The sequence below is a fragment of the Dromiciops gliroides genome, chromosome 1, assembly GCF_019393635.1.
Source record: "Dromiciops gliroides isolate mDroGli1 chromosome 1, mDroGli1.pri, whole genome shotgun sequence".
NCBI lineage: Eukaryota > Metazoa > Chordata > Mammalia > Microbiotheria > Microbiotheriidae > Dromiciops > Dromiciops gliroides.
This window is the reverse complement of record NC_057861.1, coordinates 544,506,132-544,526,057: the sequence shown is the minus strand read 5'-3', so window position 1 is coordinate 544,526,057 and position 19,926 is coordinate 544,506,132. Positions and strand designations below refer to the sequence as shown.

General features: G+C 35.2%; 1 protein-coding gene across 1 annotated transcript in view; it reads left to right on the top strand.

The window, feature by feature from the left end:
* Positions 1-19,926, top strand: part of LOC122751459 (phospholipid-transporting ATPase ABCA3-like) — a 211,829-nt gene that overhangs the window by 35,437 nt on the left and 156,466 nt on the right. The window contains 1 exon segment of the mRNA XM_043998522.1: positions 10,624-10,805. Coding sequence (XP_043854457.1) covers positions 10,624-10,805 — 182 coding nt within the window.

Sequence of the window (19,926 nt, the reverse complement as noted above, 5' to 3'; positions counted from 1 at the left end):
CCAAATGGGTACATGACTTAGACATAATGGGTGACATCATTCACAAATTAGAAACGCATGGAAGAAATAACCTAGATAGGGGAATATTCCATGACCAAAGAAGGGATAGAAAGGTTCACAGGAGGTAAAATGGACAGATTTGATTAAATAAAATTAAAAAGGTTTTTCCAGAACAAAGAAGCTAAAATTAGAAGTAGGAAATTGGGGGTGGGGCAGAAATTGTGCAGCAAGTTTCTCTGATAAGCATCTCATTTCTAAGATGATTCAAATTTATGAGAATAAGAGGCATTCAAAGGACATAAATAGGCAGTTTTTCAGAGCTATCAAATATTATATATAGTGTTCTAATTCATGAGTATTTCAATAAATATTGAATTCAGTAAATCAATAAAAATAGAGAAAATACAAACTAAAACAATTTTGAGGTACCAGCTCATACCCATCAGATTGACTGAGTTGACAGAAAAATAACAAGTGCGAGAAGGTATATGGGAAAACAGGTAATTAATGCACTATTTTTGGAATTATAAACTGGTCCAGCCCTTCTGGAAAGCATTTTATTATGCCCAAAAAGCTATTATATTGTACATACCATCTTACCCAGTGATACTAGTTCTAGACTCCAAAGAGATCAAAGGAAGAGTAAAAGGACTCATATTTTCAGAATTATTTGTAGCAGTTCTTCTTGTGGTGCCCAAATTTGGAAACTTAGTTGATGCCTATAAATTAGGGAATAGCTGAACAAGTTATGGTATATGAATATGATAGAATACTGTTGGACTATAGGGAATGGTGAAGCAAATGGTTTCTGAGAAATATGGAAAGACTTGTAGGAACTTATGCAAAGTGAAGTGAACAGAATCAAGAGAACAATTCATGTAATAGCAACAATATTGTAAAGATAATCAACTTTGAAAAACTTCAGGACTGTCATCACCACAATGACTAAGATCAGTCTTCTTTTTTTTTTTAATTAATAAAGTATTTTATTTTTTCCCCGTTACATGTAAAGATAGTTCTCAACCTTTGTTTATACAAGCTTTACAATTTCAGATTTTTCTCCCTCCCTCCCCTCCCTCCCCCCTCCCCTAGACAGCAGGTAATCTGATATAGGTTTTATATATATATATATACACACACATAATAACATTAATCCTATTTCTGCATTAGTCATGTTATAAGAGAAAAAAAAATCAGAGGAATGATGGAAAACCTCAAAATAGAAGAAAAACAACAGCATCAAAACCAAAAGAAATAGTATGGTTCATTTAGCATCTATACTCCGCAGTTCTTTTTTTTTTTTTCCCCTGGATTTGGAGATCCTCTTCCATCACGAGTTCCCTGGAACTCTTCTGTGCCAGTGCATTGGTAAGAAGAATATAGTCCATCATAGTAGATCAACACTCAATGTTGATGTTACTGTGTACAATGTTCTTCTAGTTCTGCTCATCTCACTCATCACCAGCCCATGCAAGACCCTCCAGGTTTCTCTGAACTCCTCCTGCTCATTGTTTCTTAAAGCATAATAGTATTCCATTGTATTCATATACCACAACTTGTCCAGCCATTCCCCAATTGATGGGCACCCCCTCAACTTCCAATTCCTTGCGACCATGTAAAGCACAGCTATAAATATTTTTGTACATGTGGGTCCCTTTCCCCCTTCCATGATCTCTTTGGGAAAAAGACCCAAAAGTGGTATTGCTGGGTTAATGGGTATGCACAACTTTATCGCCCTTTGGGCATAATTCCAAAATGCTCTCCAGAATGGTTGGATCAGTTCACAGCTCCACCAACAATGGATTAGTGTTCCAATTTTCCCACAGCTTCTCAAACATTTATTATTTTCCTTTTTTGTCATTTTAGTCAATCTGATAGGTGTCAGGTGGTACCTCAAAGTTGTTTTAATTTGCATCTCTCTAATCATTAGAGATTTAGAGCATTTTTTTCATATGGGAATAGATAGCTTTGGTTTCTTCATCAGAAAACTGCCTGTTCATATCCTTTGACCATTTCTCAATTGGGGAATGATTTGGGTTCTTATAAATTTGATTTAGTTCCCTATATATTTTAGAGATGAGGCCTTTATCAGAAGTACTGGCCTCAAAAATTGTTTCCCAGCTTTCTGCCTCCCTTCTAATTTTGGATGCATTGCTTCTGTTTGTACAAAAATTTTTTAATTTAATGTAATCAAAATCATCCACTTTGCATTTTGTAATATACTCTATCTCTTGTTTGGTCACAAAATGTTTTCCGCTCCAAAGATCTGATAGGTAGACTATTCCTTTTTCTCATAATTTACCTATGGTATCACCTCTTATGTCTAAATCATGTATCCATTTTGATCTTATTTTAGTATAAGGTGTAAGATGTTGGTCTGTGCCTAATTTCTGCCATACTATCTTCCAGTTTTCCCAGCAGTTTTTGTCAAATACTGAGTTCCTATCCCAGAAGCTGGAGTCTTTGGGTTTATCAAACACTACATTACTAGTGTCATTTACTACTGCATTTCCTGAGCCTAGCCTATTCCATTGATCTACCACTCTATTTTTTAGCCAGTACCAGATAGTTTTGATGACTGCTGCTTTATAGTAAAGCTCCAGGTTTGGTACTGCTAACCCACCTTCCTGTGAATTTTTTTTCATTATTTGCCTGGATATTCTTGATTTTTTGTTTTTCCAGATGAATTTTGTTATTATTCTTTCTAGCTCTATAAAATAATTTTTAGGTAGTCTGATTGGTATGGCACTGAATAAGTAAATTAATTTAGGCAGTATTGTCATTTTTACTATATTAGCTCTGCCTATCCATGAGCAATTGATATCTTTCCAATTATTTAGATCTGATTTGATTTGTTCATAGAGTTCCTGGGTTTGTCTTGGCAAGTAGACTCCCAAGTATTTTATATTATCTACTGTTACTTTATATGGAATTTCTCTTTCTATCTCTTGCTGCTGGACTTTGTTGGTCATGTATAGAAATGCTGATGATTTATGTGGATTTATTTTATATCCTGCTACTTTGCTAAAGTTGTTAATTGTTTCAAGTAATTTTTGAGTTGATTCTCGAGGATTCCTTAAGTATAGCATCATATCATCTGCAAAGAGTGATAGTTTTGTTTCCTCCTTGCCTATTCTAATTCCTTTAATTCCTTTCTCTTCTCTGATTGCTAAAGCTAACATTTCTAGTACAATATTAAATAATAGGGGTGAATATGGACATCCCTGTTTCACCCCTGATCTTATTGGGAAGGCCTCTAATTTATCTCCATTGCATATAATACTTGCTGATGGCTTTAGGTAGATACCGTTTATTATTTTAAGGAAAGCTCCATCTATCCCTAAACTATCCAGTGTTTTTATTAGGAATGGGTGCTGTATTTTGTCAAAAGCTTTCTCTGTATCTATTGAGATAATCATATGATTTTGGTTGGTTTTCTTATTGATGTGGTTGATTATGTTGATAGTTTTCCTAATGTTGAACCAGCCCTGCATTCCTGGTATAAATCCCATCTGGTCATAGTGTATTATCCTGGTGATCACTTGCTGTCATCTCCTTGCTAATATCTTATTTAAGATTTTAGCATCAATATTCATTAGGGAAATTGGTCTATAATTTTCTTTCTCTGTTTTTGCTTTGCCTGGTTTTGGTATCACCACCATATTTGTGTCATAAAATGAATTTGGTAGAACTCCTTCACCTATTTTTCCAAATAATTTGTATAATAATGGAATTAATTGTTCTTTAAATGTTTGGTAAAATTCACCCGTAAAACCATCTGGCCCTGGGGATTTTTTCTTAGGGAGTTCATTAATGGCTTGTTCAATTTCTTTTTCTAATATGGGTTTATTTAAGGATTTTATTTCTTCTTCAGTTAACCTGGGCAGTTTGTATTTTTGTAAACATTCATCCATTTCATTTAGATTGTCAAATTTATTGGCATACAGTTGGGCAAAATGATTCCTAATTATTGATTTAATTTCCACTTCATTGGTGGTAACATCCCCTTTTTCATTTTTGATACGGGTAATTTGGTTTTCTTTATTTTTTTAATCAAATTAACCAATATTTTATCTATTTTATTGTTTTTTTCATAAAACCAGCTCTTAGTTTTATTGATTCTATAGTTTTTTTGCTTTCAATCTTATTAATTTCTCCTTTGATTTTCAGGATCTCTAATTTAGTATCTAATTGGGGATTTCTAATTTGTTCTTTTTCTAGTATTTTAAGTTGCATGCCCAATTCATTAATCTCCTCTTTCTCTTTTTTATTCATGTAAGCATTTAGAGCTATAAATTTTCCCCTAAGCACTGCTTTGACTGCATCTCATAGATTTTGGTATGTTGTCTCATTATTGTCATTCTCTTGGATATAGTTATTGATTGTTTCTATGATTTGTTGTTTGGCCCATTCATTCTTTAGAATGAAATTATTTAGTTTCCAATTGATTTTCATTCTACTTTTCCCTGGCTCTCTTACATGTAATTTTTATTGCATCATGATCTGAAAAGGATGCATTTACTATTTCTGCCTTTCTACATTTGACTATGATGTTTTTGTGCCCTAATACATGGTCAATTTTTGAAAATGTGCCATGTACTGCTGAGAAAAAGGTATATTCCTTTATATCCCCATTCAATTTTCTCCAGACATCTATCATATCTAACTTTTCTAGTAATCTATTCACCTTTTTCACTTCTTTCTTATTTATTTTTTGGCTAGATTTATCTAATTCTGAGAGGGGGAGATTCAGATCCCCCATTAGTATAGTATTACTGTCTAATTCCTCTTGTAACTCATTTAACTTCTCCTTTAAGAATTTGGATGCTATACCACTTGGCGCATACATATTCAATATTGATATCACTTCATTATCTATAGTACCTTTAAGCAAGATGTAATTTCCTTCCTTATCTCTTTTAATGAGATCTATTTTTGCCTGCACTTTGTCTGAGATAAGGATTGCTACCCCTGCTTTTTTTACTTTAGCTGAGGTATAATATATTCTACTCCAGCCTTTTACCTTTACTCTGTGTGTATCTCTCTGCTTTAAATGTGTTTCTTATAAACAGCATATTGTAGGATTCTGGTTTTTAATCCACTCTGCAATTCACTTCTGTTTTATAGCAGAGTTCATCCCATTCACATTCACAGTTATTATTACTGACTGTCTATTCCCCTCCATTCTATTTACCCCCTTTGTACTTTCTCCCCCTTCTTTCACCCTATTCCTCCTCACTGACGTTTTACTTCTTACCCCTGCCTCCCCCGATCTGCCCTCCCTTTTTATCACCCCCCTCTCTTTTCTTTACCCTTTTCTCCCTTGCTTTTGTCCTCTGTTCTATCAGTCCTCCCTTTCCCTTCCCCTTTTGCTTCCCTAAAGAATGAGTTAAGTTTCTTTATCCCAGTGAACGTATATGTTATTCCCTCTTTGAATCAAATCTAATGAGAATAGGGTTGAAACAATGGTTACCCCTCCTTTCTTTCCCTCTATTGTAATAGTTTTTTTTCACCTCTTCATATGATATAATTCATCCCCTTCCACCTCCCCTTTCCTCTCCTCCCCATAGACTCCCTTTTTAACCCCTTAAAATTTTTTTTGTATCATCACATCAAAGACAATTTATATTTATACCCTCTGTGTAAAGTCCTTCTCTCTGCCCAAATACATTTACAGTTCTTAAGAGTTATGAGTATTATCTTCCCATGTAGGGATATAAACACTTTAACCTAATAGGGTAACCTTTTTTTTTTCTCCCCCTCTGTTTACCTTTTTAAACTTCTCTTGAGTCTTGTATGTTGAGATCAAATTTTCTATTCAGTTCTGGTCTTTTCATCAGGAAAGATTGAAAGTCCCCAGTGTCATTAAATGTCCATCTTTTCCCCTGAAAGAAAATGCAAATTTTTGCTGGGTAACAGATTCTTGGCTGCAATCCAAGCTCCTTTGCCTTCTGGAATATCATATTCCAAGCCTTGCGGTCCTTTAATGTCGAAGCTGCCAGTTCCTGAGCAATCCTGACCATGGCTCCATGATATTTAAATTGCTTCTTCCTGGCTGCTTGGAGTATTTTCTCCTTCACCTGATAATTCTGGAATTTGGCTACAGTATTCCTTGGAGTTTTCCTTTTGGGGTCTCTTTCAGGAGGTGATCGGTGGGTTCTTTCAATGATGATTTTATCCTCTGATGCCATGATATCAGGGCAGTTCTCCTTAATAATTTCCTGGAATATGGTGTCTGGATTCTTTTTCTGGTCATGGCTTTCAGGCAGTCCAGTGATTCTCAAATTGTCTCTCCTCGATCTGTTTTCCAGATCAGTTGTCTTTCCAATGAGGTATTTCACATTTTTTTCTATTTTTTCATTCTTTTGATTTTGCTTGACTGATTCCTGGTGTCTCATGGATTCCTTATCTTTCAACTGTCCAATTGTAATTTTTAAAGCATTGTTTTCTTCAGTAAGATTATGCACCTTTTTTTCCATTTGGCCAAGTGAATTTTTTAAGGCACTGCTTTCTTCAATGAGATAATGCACCTTTTTTTCCATTTGGCCAGTCAATCTTTGTGCTTCCTTTTCCAAGCTGGTGATTCTTTTTTCATAGTTTTCTTGTTTTGCTTTCATTTCTCTCCCCATTTTTTCTTCTACCTCTCTCAATTGATTTTTGAAATCCTTTCCGAGCTCCTCCAGGAAGGCTTTTTGTTCTTGAGACCAATTCACCTTCCCTAGTGAGGCTTCACATGTAGGCAATTTGAGCTTATTGTCCTCATCTGAGTTTGTGTTGGCTTCTTCCCTATTGATACAGAAGCTCTCAATGGAGAGGGCTCTTTTTTGCTTCTTACTCATTATTGCAGCTTATTTATTTATTTTTTAAGTTGAGGTCTGCTCTGGGGGCACCAGAGTCCCTGTTTTGGGCTTCTTGTGCAGGGGTATAGGTGCTGTGTGTCCGGCTTTTTACTCTGAGGCCTTTATGGTGTGTGGAGATCCCCCGCCCTGCACTTCCTGTCTGGGTGCGCTCGGCCAGCCAGGCGCCCGTTCCTGGCGTCAGTTCCCACCTGACCCGTTCATCACCCTCCCAGCTGGTGCAGGTAGGTTTTTCCACTGTTCTTCTTGGCCACCAGATTTTTGAACCAGGTTCCAGGGGCCTCAGTTGTTCAGCTGTGGCCCGCAGCTCCTGCTGACTTGACCCGACCCCCTCGGCACTGGGTTGCTGCCCTGCGCTGGGCCTCCCTTTTGCCCGAGTCAGACCGACCTTTTCCTGAAGTCTTCTAAATTATCTCTGGTTGGAGGACTGTGTCTCTCTGTCCCTTTGCAGGTTCTGTAGTTTCAGAATCCGTCCAGAGGCTTGATTTAATGTTCTTTTTGAGGGAACAGAAGGAGAGCTCAGGCAGTTTGCTGCTTCCTCTCCACTATCTTGGCTCTGCCCCCTAAGATCAGTCTTAAAGGACTCATGAATAAACTTGATATCCATTGCCAGATAGGGCTGATGGACTCAAGAATACAAATTAAAACAGACTTACTTCCTTCCTAGCTTCCTTCTTTTTTCTCTTTTACTCTTTCCCTTCCTTCTTCCCTCCCTCCCTTTCTCTCTTCCCTCCTTCCTTCCACATAGCTAATGTGGGAATTTATTTTGCATGACTATACATATTTGTACTGAGTTTGGGGTTTGTTTTGGTTTTGCCCTCTCCATGGGTAGGAGAGGGAAAGTGGAGACTTCAAAACTGAAATTTTTTTTTCTTTATAAAATTAAAATTTTTAAATGTATAAAAATTGTGAATTATTCAACAATAAGTAATTATTGAGAAGCTTTTTGAAGTGTTTATTCTTACTAAGATCTGTGGAAGACAAGAAAAAAGTAAAAAGCAGTTAATTTCTGGAAGAGATTACAGTTTAGTTAGAAATACATATTTAAATAACAGTGTATTATAGGCCATATGTACCATAAGTGTTCATTAATAGGAAAGATCAGTGTAATTTTGAGTATGTAGGAATGTTTCCTGGAGGAGCTTATATTTGAAATGATCCTTAAAAGATAAGAAAGGATTTGTACACTCAAGATGCACTAAGCAAGGATAATAGGACATAAATGAGTCCACACAGGAGTGATTTCATGTCCTAATGCTTCACAACTTTTGAACTCTATGAGGAAAGAAAAAGCCTTAGCCCAAAATCTTCCAGTACACACTACTAAACCTACCCTGCATTAGTTAACATGAAAAACAGGTCCATGGGTGATTTTTAATTGATATATGCCCCTTATACAGTCCACTGCCACAACCCTTCTTAGTGTAGGGTCCTGCTTCCAGCATATACTGTCCCAAGCTTCAGGGGGTCCCAGGTGTTATGATTTAATGAGGGGCAGTTGCTTCACCTGCCTAGCCCTTTCTCTTGTCTGTAGATAACCCCAGGCCAATTTGCCAATCAACTACACAGCAAAACTTTATGTGCTGTGGTTGCTACAAGCCTGCATCCCTCCCCTACCTGGGCTGCCACTGCTCATGGTTTCCTCCTGGTTCCCTGCTGGGGTATGTGTCAAGATAATGGAATGTGATAGATGAGACTCTGGGAGGGGAACATGAAGCAGGAAGCAGATGCTGGCCAGGCTGTTCCTCCTTTTTTGACTGCCAGAGATTGGTGTGGTGGCAGAGGACTTCAGAAGTGGAAGCTAGGGAAGATTAGGATTGCCAGGTTATAGGAAATCTGTTCTCAATCTTTCTCTTCATTTTTTGGTGAGGCAATTGGGGTTAAGTGACTTTCCTAAGGTCACACAGCTAGTAAGTGTCAAGTGTCTGAGGCTGGATTTGAACTCAGGCCCTCCTGAATCCAGGGCTGGTGCTCTATCAATTGCACCACCTAGCTGCCCCTTCTAATTTACAGCATTTTTTAAAAAATAAGTTTAAGATTCTTAGGGAAAGTGTCTGATATGAAGAATAAAAAAAAATTACTGCCAAATAAACTGAATGGACAAAGAGTCTCCAAATGGTCCATTCAGAGCTTGCCAGGCTGGATTAGTCCTGTTTAGGCAGCAGCTGCTGTTTCCAGGCATCATTCAAGTAAACGAGTCGTTCGTAGTTGATGATAAGGAGAATGAAGTTCAGCATGTAGGTGATAAAACAGAGAATGCAAAATTCCTTCAGCACAAAGTAGAGAATGTATGCCAGGTACAGGGGCCGTAACACAGACACTGTCGAGGAGGTCATGAGGGTTAAAGCTGCAACTGCACTGGCCGTCATGCCAAGTAACAGCTGTAGTATATAAAATATAAGTGGAAAAACATTGTTTGGCTGGTTTATTACACTATCCTTTCCAAAGATGGACCCCAAAAGACCAAATCCTTGACCCCATCCAAAGGAGAGGGTGGCGGAGCAATGCACCCAGGGCCCCAGGTCACAGAACGCCATGGAATGTGATAGATGAGATTTAGCAGATACTCAGGGGCCCACCTGGAGATTAATTAAAACTGATTGAATTGGATAAAGCGACTGACTGCTGACTGGATTACCGGCAGACTTCTAGTTAACTAGATTGTAAGCACATCTGGCTGGTACTTAAGGGTACTTAAGAAGGCATGGTTCTCAGAAGCTGAAAAACTTTGAACTTTGAATTTGAATAACACTAGCCAATCAGCTTGAAGAACCTCCCATTTCTGGGAGGGGAACATGAAGCAGGAAGCGGACACTGGCCATGTTGTTCCTCATTTTTTGGCTGTGAGAGATTGGTATGGTGGCAGAGGACTTTAGAAGTGGAAACTAGGGAAGATTAGGATTGCCAGGTTATAGGAAATCTGTTCTCAATCTTTCTCTTTCTTTTACTATCAATAAACCCTTAAAAATCCTAAACTCATTTATCAGTGATTTTATTCAGTTTCCCCCAAAACTGGGGGGACAGATTAGAACCCACATTTAGAATTTTAAATTACACAGGCACAACATCCAAATCCCCCCTTAGCTCCCGCATATATCCCTGTAGACTTTTCCCCAGCCAGCCATTCAGCCCTCTCACCAGACTGTGAACTTAGTTCCAGAAGATGCCAGCACTGAAGCTGATTCAGAGGTTCAGGGGTAAGTTTCTCAGATGCAGCCTGCCTGGGGCTATATCTATGTAGGTAAAATTGTGGGGCTTGACTCCACTCCCAGCCTGGCTCCCACTTCTGCCAAACTCCCAAGGTGTCTTTAGCTGGAAAATAATCTCAGCCATCTTTTTGTGGGTTCTGCTGCTCCAGGAGTTGTTTTCTGACTGTCTTTGGAGTTTTTGGGGGTGGGGTAATTATGTCTGGAAGTCTCAGCAGTTACTCAAGGTAGTTATATCCTAATGTTCATTTCTCCATATATCTATTCTCCCTTAGCAATCTCATTCATGTCGTTACTTCAATTTCTATTTCTATTCAGGTAACTTCCAGTCCTAATCTCTCTATTGACTTCCAGCCCTATTTCAACTGCCTACAGAATATTTTTTTCTTAAAGGTTCTACCAGAATTTTAATTCATTAAAACCTAACCCCTTAAAACTTGTAAATTTTTGCCTTCTCCCCCTCATGCCATCACATCTTATTTCTGAAAGCTGTAGAAAAATTTTTATAATCTTAGTTTGGCATGCATAATAACCAAGCTATCTTCCATTGTGTATTTCAGAAAAAGGGATTCATTGGGGAACAATTATGCAGCCAGTCACCAGTAATGATGATTTAAACTTTGGACATATCCTTGGAATGCTGATATTTGATTCTTTTTTATATGTCTTGGTGACTTGGTATATAGAAGCAATTTATCCAGGAGATTATGGAATACCCCAGCCCTGGAACTTCTTCTTGATGGTGAGTTATGAAGTTCCTTTTCTTTTGTGTTTTTAATAGCATTATTTTGGCTACTTTGTGACAGTGTGTGAATATTGAAAGAATATACATTCTTCTCCATGGTTTTCTGTTCCTAAAACTGAACTCCAGAGTATCCATTAAAGTTATAAATCCTCCTCCCCATCCCTTATTATTGATGCTGGTTTCAACATGTTCACTTTTTGTATATTATCAAGTGACTTCAAAATCCCCAACAGATGTGATAGAAACTATTATCTATAGGTGATGACATCATAATCTCAAATGTCACTAACTTTTTTTTTTTTTAAGTGAGGCAATTGGGGCTAAGTGACTTGCCCAGGGTCACACAGCTAGTAAGTGTTATGTGTCTGAGGCCGGATTTGAACTCAGGTACTCCTGACTCCAGGGCCGGTGCTCTATCCACTGCGCCACCTAGACGCCCCGTCACTAACTCTTAATCTTTACTATTTACAGCTCACTGGCTACTGTACACTCCCCCCCCCCCAAAAAAAACTCTTACCAGAAAATGACAAAGAGTGCCAAATATGCAATCTTTTTTTTTTAATGTATAAGGTATTTTATTTTTTCCATTACATGTAAAGATAGTTCTCAACTTTTGTTTATACAAACTTTACAATTTCAGATTTTTCTCCCTCCCTCCCCTCCCTCCCCCCTCCCCTAGACAGCAGGTAATCTGATATAGGTTATGTCTATATATCTCTATACATATACATATAGATATAGATATATACACACATATATATACACATAATACCAAATATGCAATCTTAATTGTATAAAATAAAAGGAAGGGAGCAAGAAAGTGAGCAATAGAGGAAAATTAGGAAAAGGGCTAAAATTACCAAAGACCTTAAGAGGAAGAAAACTCAAAGAATTTGAGCGTAAGCAGACAAACCAGAACATTAATAGCATAAGGAAATATGGCCTAGAGATCTAGTGAAAAAAAAAGTTTAGGCATCTCTAAATAGGAATTGTAAATTAAAGGAAAATTATTCAACACCTGATAAGGCAGAGGACCTGTTCCATTTTGAAAAGAAAATGAAACCAGAACAAAATATTCCTGAGCGGTTGGAATGAAAAATAAGAATTGTCAGCACAGAATTTATGGTCTGTACAGTAGAAATAATAGTGAGAGGGGGCAGCTAGGTGGAGCAGTGGATAAAGCACCAGCCCTAGATTCAGGAGGATGTGAATTAAAATCCGGTCTCACACGCTTGACATTTGCTAGCTGTATGACCCTGGACAACTCACTTAACCCTCATTGCCCTGCAAAAAAATTTTAAAAATAATAACAATAATTGGAAGAACATAAAAACTTGGATCTACAATTGCATAAAAAAGAAAAGATGATTGATTGGGGACATAAATAAACAAGTGAAGGACAATCTGGAACAAAAGAAGCAAAAAGCAATAACATTAGTAGAAAACATCTTAATAGGCAGAATACTTGGCAATAACTTAAAGATTATAGGTCTACTAGAAGAACATGATAATTCAAAGAAATTGAACACTATGATTCAAAAAATTATACAAGAAAACTGCACAAAACTTCTCAAAGTCAATGAGGATAGGAATGCCTTGAAAAGCTGAATTAGCCAAATGGAAAAGGAGGTACAAAAGCTCTCTGAAGAAAATAACTCCTTGAAAATTAGGATTGAGCAAATGGAAGCTAATGACTATGAGAAATCAAGAAACAATACAAGAAAAGCAAATGAATGAGAAAAATAGAAGGCAATGTGAAATTTCTCATTGGAAAAACAACTTACCTGGAAAATAGGTCAAGGAGAGATAATTTGAAAATTATTGGACTACCTTTTTGTTGTTTTGTTTTTGTTTTTAATTATTGGACTACCTAAAAGCCATGATGAAACAAAGAGCCTAGGCATCATCTTCCAAGACATCGTCTAGGGAAATTGCCCTGATATTCTAGAACCAGAAAATAAAATAGAAATTGAAAGAATCCACTAATCATCTCTTCAAGGAGATCCCAAAATAAAAACACCCAGGGATATTATAGCCAAATTCCAGAGCTACTAGGTCAAGGAGAAAATACTGCAAATAGCCAGAAAGAAACAATTCAAGTATTATGGAGCCACAGTCAAATTAACACAAGATTTATTTAGCAGCTTCTACATTAAAGGATTATAGGGCTTGGAATATGATATTCTGGAGGGCAAAGGGACTGGGATTACAACCAAGAATCACCTACCCAGAAGACCTGAGTATAATCCTTCAAGGGGGGAAAATGGATATTCAGTTAAAGAGAGGACTTTTAGGCATTCCTGATGAAAAGACCTGAGCTGAGTAGAAAATTTGACTTTCAAATACAAGACTCAAGAGAAACTTAAAAAGGTAAACAGGGAAAAAATCATAAAGTATATTAAAAGATGATGCTTGTAACTAATAAGAACTTTCTCATTAAGGCAGCTAGATGGAGTATATTTAGTCAGAGGGCACAGATGTGAATTAAATGTGAATAGATTATATCTTTTAAAAAATTAAATCAAGGAGTGAGAGAGGAATGCACTGGGAGAAAAGGAAAGGGAAAGATGGAAAGGGGTAAAGTATCTCATATAAAAGAAGCAAGAAAAAGCTTATATAGTGGAGTGGGACATGGGGGAGGTACTAGGGAATGAGTGAATGTTACTCCCATCAAAAGGGGTTCAAAGAGGATATAACATACACACTCAATTGGGTATAGAAATCTACCTTACCATTCAGGAAAGTAGGAGAGGAAGAGAATAATGGAGAATGTGGTAGAATAAGATAGAGAATAAATTAAATGGTGTGGGGAGGTAATAGGAGGAGGGAAATACAGTTAGCAATAATGACTGATAATTTTTGAAGCGTTTGTCTGATAAAGACCTCATTTCTCAAACATATAGAGACCTGAGTCAAATTTATTAAAATAAGAGCCATTCCCCAATTTATAAGTGATCAAAAGATATAAAGTTTTCAGATGAAATAATCAAAGTTCTATAGCCATATGAAAAAAATGCTCTAACTCACTATTGATTGGAAAAATGTAAGTTAAAACAATTCTGGGGCACCACCTCATGCCTATTATATTAGATAATAGGACAGCAGAGAAAAATGACAAATGTTGTAGGGGATATGAGGAAAATGAGATATTAATGTAATGTTGGTGGAGTTGTAAACTGATTCAGACATTCTGTATAGCAAATTGGAACTATGGCCAAAGGGCTTTGAAACCATGTATACTCTTTAACCCAGTAATATCACTACTAGGTTGTTATCCAAAAGGGATAAAAAACAAAAAGTTAAAGGACCTATATGTATAAAAATATTTATGGCAGCTCTTTTCTAGTGACAAAGAATTAAAAATTGAGAGGATGCCGATCAATTGGGGAATGACTGGATAAATTGTGGTATGTGATTATGATGGAACACTATTATGCTATAAGAAATTATGAGCAGCATGCTCTCAGAAAAACCTGGAAAGACTTACATGGGCTGATGTAAAGTGAAACGAACTGAGTACAAAGCAACAGCAGTATTGTAAGATGTCCAGCTGTGAATGACTTGGCTATTCTCAGCAGTACAATGATCCAAGAGAACTCTGAAGGACTTATAATGAAAACTGCAGTCCATCTCCAGACAAAGAACTGATGGTGTTTGAATACAGATCAAAGCATAATTTTTAAAGTTTATTTTTCTTGAGGTTTTTTTGTCTGTTTTCTTTCACAACTTCACTAATATGGGAATGTTTTACATAACTACACATGAATAATTTATATTGAATTGCTTGCCTTCTTAAATTGGAGAGTGGGGAGAGAAGAATTTGAACACAAAGTTTTAAAAATGGATGTTAAATTTGTTTTTACATGTAATTGGGGAAAATAAAATTCTAAATTAAAAATAGAAGAAAAAAGAAAAATGCTAGGCTGCAAACAACAAGACACTCAACTTGTTAAATTTAACCATTTCATTGATGAGCAATACATTCTAGATGCAACCAGGAGAAAGACCTTCAAATATAAAGGAAAGGAAACTCAAATAACACAAGACTATTTTGAACCCACCAGAAAATGAGAGGGAATGGAAGAACATGTTCCAAAAAACAATAAAGCTCAAGATTCAATCCAATGTAACATATCCTGAAAATCTGAGTTTAAGCATAAATGAAAAAAAAGATGTATATTTAGTCATTTAAAAAAGTGTTTGAAACACTCTTAGAAAACTAGATCTGAAAAGGGTATTTGCTTCTCAAACAGCATAGAAAAAAGAAACACAAGAAGAGTAAATAAATAGGGCAACCAAGGACACCACCACCAACAAAATAACAGAGACACCATCAAAAGATTTCTTTCTTCACAGACATAAGAGTGAAAGCAGAATTCAAATAGAAGTGACAATGGAAAAGTATTATGAAATATTATGGATTAAATATCACAACACTCCACCTACAGGTGAATCAATGTTTTTCATAAAACTAAGCTACAAAATAGAAAGACAGAAAAAAGAAAAGGGAAGAAGAAGATAAAGGGAAATATGTGATCCACCCTAATCAATTCAAAGGATTTAATAAAGAGAAAATAACTCTTGTAGGCTCTCATCTTGAGAGCCTATAGGAGAATAGTCAAGATAGTAAAGGGAGACAATAAAGAGGGAGAAAAGAGATTAACCTTGTTTCAGTGGTAATTGGGGGTCTTATTGATTAATGATCCCGTAGAAGAACAGAGATTGTATAAAGGGAAATGGGGGCCTTACAATGGGTATGATCTTCAGAGATTTGGTGCTTAGAGAAAGCACTCATCTTTCCTCAGGAAAAGGGGAGTCAGATTTCTTCAGCACAACTGACACCCATAGGAGGGGGAGAACATGGACCCATGAAAGAGATCTCCAGGGAAATGAGAAAAAAGTGACCAGGGAAAGATCAAGAGTCAATAATAAACTACATGATCAAGGAAACTCAATAGCCTCTCTACCCCAGCAGAATTTGGTAGTTCTAAGAGTGAGGTACAACAGAAAAATGGTAAGAGTGGGGAGCAGATGTAGGAAAAAATAACAGATATAGGAAATAGAACCCAAAACAGGTAGTCCAAAAGTTTAAAATCCATGAGAAAGTCAGAGAATAAAGTACCAAATAAGTATAATGGCCATGAATCAAAGTATAGAAGTCTAAAAATAGGCAGAAGAAACATAAATAACGAAGGAAAGAAATACTTTTAGAATAAGGTTTGGAAAATAAAATTTTAAAAAATTTAAAAACAGAAATTGAAAGAGGAGAGAGGGAGCATTCTACTTGACAAATTGAAAGGAAATAGATATTATGGGAATAGGGTCACCCTAAAATATATTAAGCTGAAGTAACTGAAGAAAAATAGTACTGTGTTTACAGCAAAAGAAGAGGGGATCCCATGTTGGGAAAAAATTGAAATAAATAGAAAAAAATATAAACCAGACTCAATTTTAAGTGTGAATGGATTAATTAATCCAGTAAAATGAGTAAGAGAGACAGCTTGGATAAGAAAACAAACCCCCACAGTATGGTGTTTGCAGAAAACATTTGTAAACAAAAACAAACAGAATAAAATTAAGGGATGGAAAAAACTTTAAATCAAGTGAATAAAAAAGTGGGAATTTCATCCATTCTATCAGGCAAAGCAAAAACAAATATTCAGAACATTAAAAAAATACATTATGCTGAATCATTGACAACAAATAACTATATTAAACTTATGTTCTCCCAATGTCATAGCTTCTAAATCCATAAAGGAAGTGTTAACCAAGTTACAAGAATTCATAGATATTAACAGTAGCAGCAAGAGATTTAAAAGTCCCTCTCTCAGTTTTAGGTAAATCTAACTGGAACTTAAAGAAAAGTGAAAATACAGAACTGAAAAAATTTCTGGAGAAAATTGAATTGCAAAAGAATATGCATATAAAATTATATATAATATACACATATCATAAATTATGTATAATATATATGTGTATGTGTATATATGTGTGTGTGTGTGTGTGTGTGTGTGTGTGTGTGTATATATATATATATATATATATATATATATATATATATATATATATATATATATATATATATATTTGTTTTTGTTCAGTCCTGTCTGACTCTGTGAACCCATGGATCATAGCACTTTAATACTGTCCATGGGGTTATCTTGGCAAAGATATTGGAGTGATTTGCTATTTCCTTGTCCAGTGGATTAAGGCACACAGAGCTTAAGTGATTTGTCCAGGATGTTACAGCTAGCAAGTGTCTGAGGCCATATGTGAACTCAGATCTTCCTGATCCCAGGCCTAGTGTTCTACCCACTGAACAAAATAGTTGCCTTATGAAACATATACAAAATGTTATCAACATCTGTTACAAATAAATGTTAAAAAGACAGAAATAGTAAATACATCCTTTACAAATCACAACACATTAAAAATAGATAAGGATTCAAGAACCACAAACAAGGATCGTAACCCAAGACTTAACATTAAAATTCTAAATAATGAATAGCTCAAAAATAAATCTTAGAAACAAATGATCATGAAAAACAAAATCTAAATGATGAAAAATCACACCAGAATTTCTGAAATAAGCTAAAATATTCCTCGATGGGTAACATAATATCCCTATAAGCATATATCAACAAATAGAAAAGGAGAGAGTAATGAACTGAATATGTAGTTTGTAACATTAGAAAGTGAACAAAGAACAAAGTAGGAGATATTAAAAGAAGAGAAATGGATAAACTAGAAACCCCCCCAAACTACAGAAATTATAAAACCAAAATATCTTTGTCTGAAAATACTAAAAAAAAGCATAAACCATTAGCCAATATTATCATTTTAAAAAGAATAATCAAATCAACAAATAGCAAATAAACAGGTAAAATAATAAAACTAGAAGAAATGAAGAAAATAATAAAACTGACTGTACCCTGTTATATGTTAACAACTAAGAATGCAAAAGAAATAGAGGAATACCTTCAAAAGTATAAAACAAAAATTTTAAAGTATAAAAAAATATAAATAGAACTAGTTCCAAAGAAAAAAATCAAAGGAAAAATACCTAGCCCCGATGGACGTATAGAATTCTATCACATTTTTAAAGAACAATTAATACTTATACTGTATAAATTATTTTTAATAATTGAGAAAGCAATTTACCATAATCCCTTTATGAAGCAAGTATAGTCCTAGTATCTAAAATAGGAAAGAATGGATAACAGAAAGAGAACTATAGATCAAATATCATTATTGAATATCAGTTTAAAGATTTTAAACAAAATCCTATCAAACAGACTACAGTGATTTATTCAACAAATCATTCAATTCACTTCAAAGTCAGATTTTTACAAGGATTTCAAAGATGGTTCAACATTAGAAAAACAGTCAACATAATTAATCATATTGAAAACAAAATATCTACTATCAGTAGATGCAGAAAAATCCTTTTAAAAAGTATGACATTTATTTATGCTAAAAACCCTACAAAGTGTAGGCATAGAAGAATTTTATTTTAGTATAAAAGCATCTATCTAAAACCAAAAGTGATCATAATAAACAATGGTTATATATTAGAACCTTTTCCAATAAATATGGGAGTAAGCAAGGATATCTGTTTACCAAAATATTATATATATATATATATATTAATATTATATAGATCTAGAAATGCTAGCAATAGCTGTAAGATAAGAGAAAGAATATAAAGGCATATAGATAGGTAAAGAGGAGATAAAACTATATCGATTAGCTGATGGTATACTTGGAAAATCAGCAAATATAGTCATCAAGACAATAGCTTCACCAAAATTTCATGCTACAAAATAAACCCCAAAAATAATTGTTTTTGAAAAAAACTAGGATTCTAATACACTCATGTTGGAGTTGTGAAATGATCCAACCATTCTGAAGAGCAATTTGGAACTGTGCCCACAGGGCTAGAGAACCGTGCATACCCTTTGATCCAGCAATACCACTGCTAGATTTTTATATCCCAAAGACATCCCCAAAAAAGAGAAAATGACCTATTTATACAAAAATATTTCTAGCAGCTCTTTTTGTGGTGGCTAAGAATTGGAAACCAAAGGAATGCCCATCAACTGGGAAATGGCTAAACAAGCTGTGGTATATGATGGTGATGGAATATTACTGTGCTATAAGAAATGACAAACAGGATGAATTCAGAAAGCCCTAGAAAGACTTGTATGAACTGATGTATAGTGAAGTGAGCAGAACCAACAGAACATTGTGCACAGAGACAGCAATATTTTTTGAAGAACTGTGAATAACAACTATTCTCAGCAATGCAGTGATCCAAGACAGTCCCAAGGGACTAATGCATACTCTCCACCTCCAAAGAAAGAACTGATATTGATGGAACACAGACTGAAGCATGCTATTTTTCACTTTCTTTCATTTTTCTCTTTTATTCAAGTTTTCTTACACAAAATGACCAACATGGTAATGTTTTACATAATTGTACATGTATAACATATATCTGATTGCTTACTACATCGGGGGGCGGGGAAGGAGAAGGAGGGATAAAAATGGAACCCCAAACTATAAATAAAAATGTTTATTACTTTTTAAAAATCAATTTAATTTCTATACATTAATGAGAAAATCCAAGTTGGTATATGTGATTGTCAATATACCAAGGACACAAAAGTTTTAGCAAATAATATGCACAACGACATATTAGCTGTTATCATCATCATCATTATCACCACCACCACCATTATTCAGTAACAAAGGACTACTTAAAGAAATGAAGAATAGCTTGAATAGCTAGAATGATATATACTACTCATGACTGTGCTGTCAGTATAATAAAAATGACAATACTAGCAAAATTAATTTACACCTTTAAGTAATAGTAAGCCAATAAAATTATCAAAGGGATATTCTATAGAATGTAATAAAATAAGAACAAAATTCATTTGGAAAAACAAAATATCTAGAATAGTAATAGAAATAAAAAGTATAAGAATCAAAAAGGAATAGCAACATTAAACTCTATTATAGAGCATCAGTCATCAAAGCCATCTGGTATTGGTTAAAAAATATAGAAGGAGATTAATAGAACAGACTATAAAATCGATCAAAAATGACAGTCAAT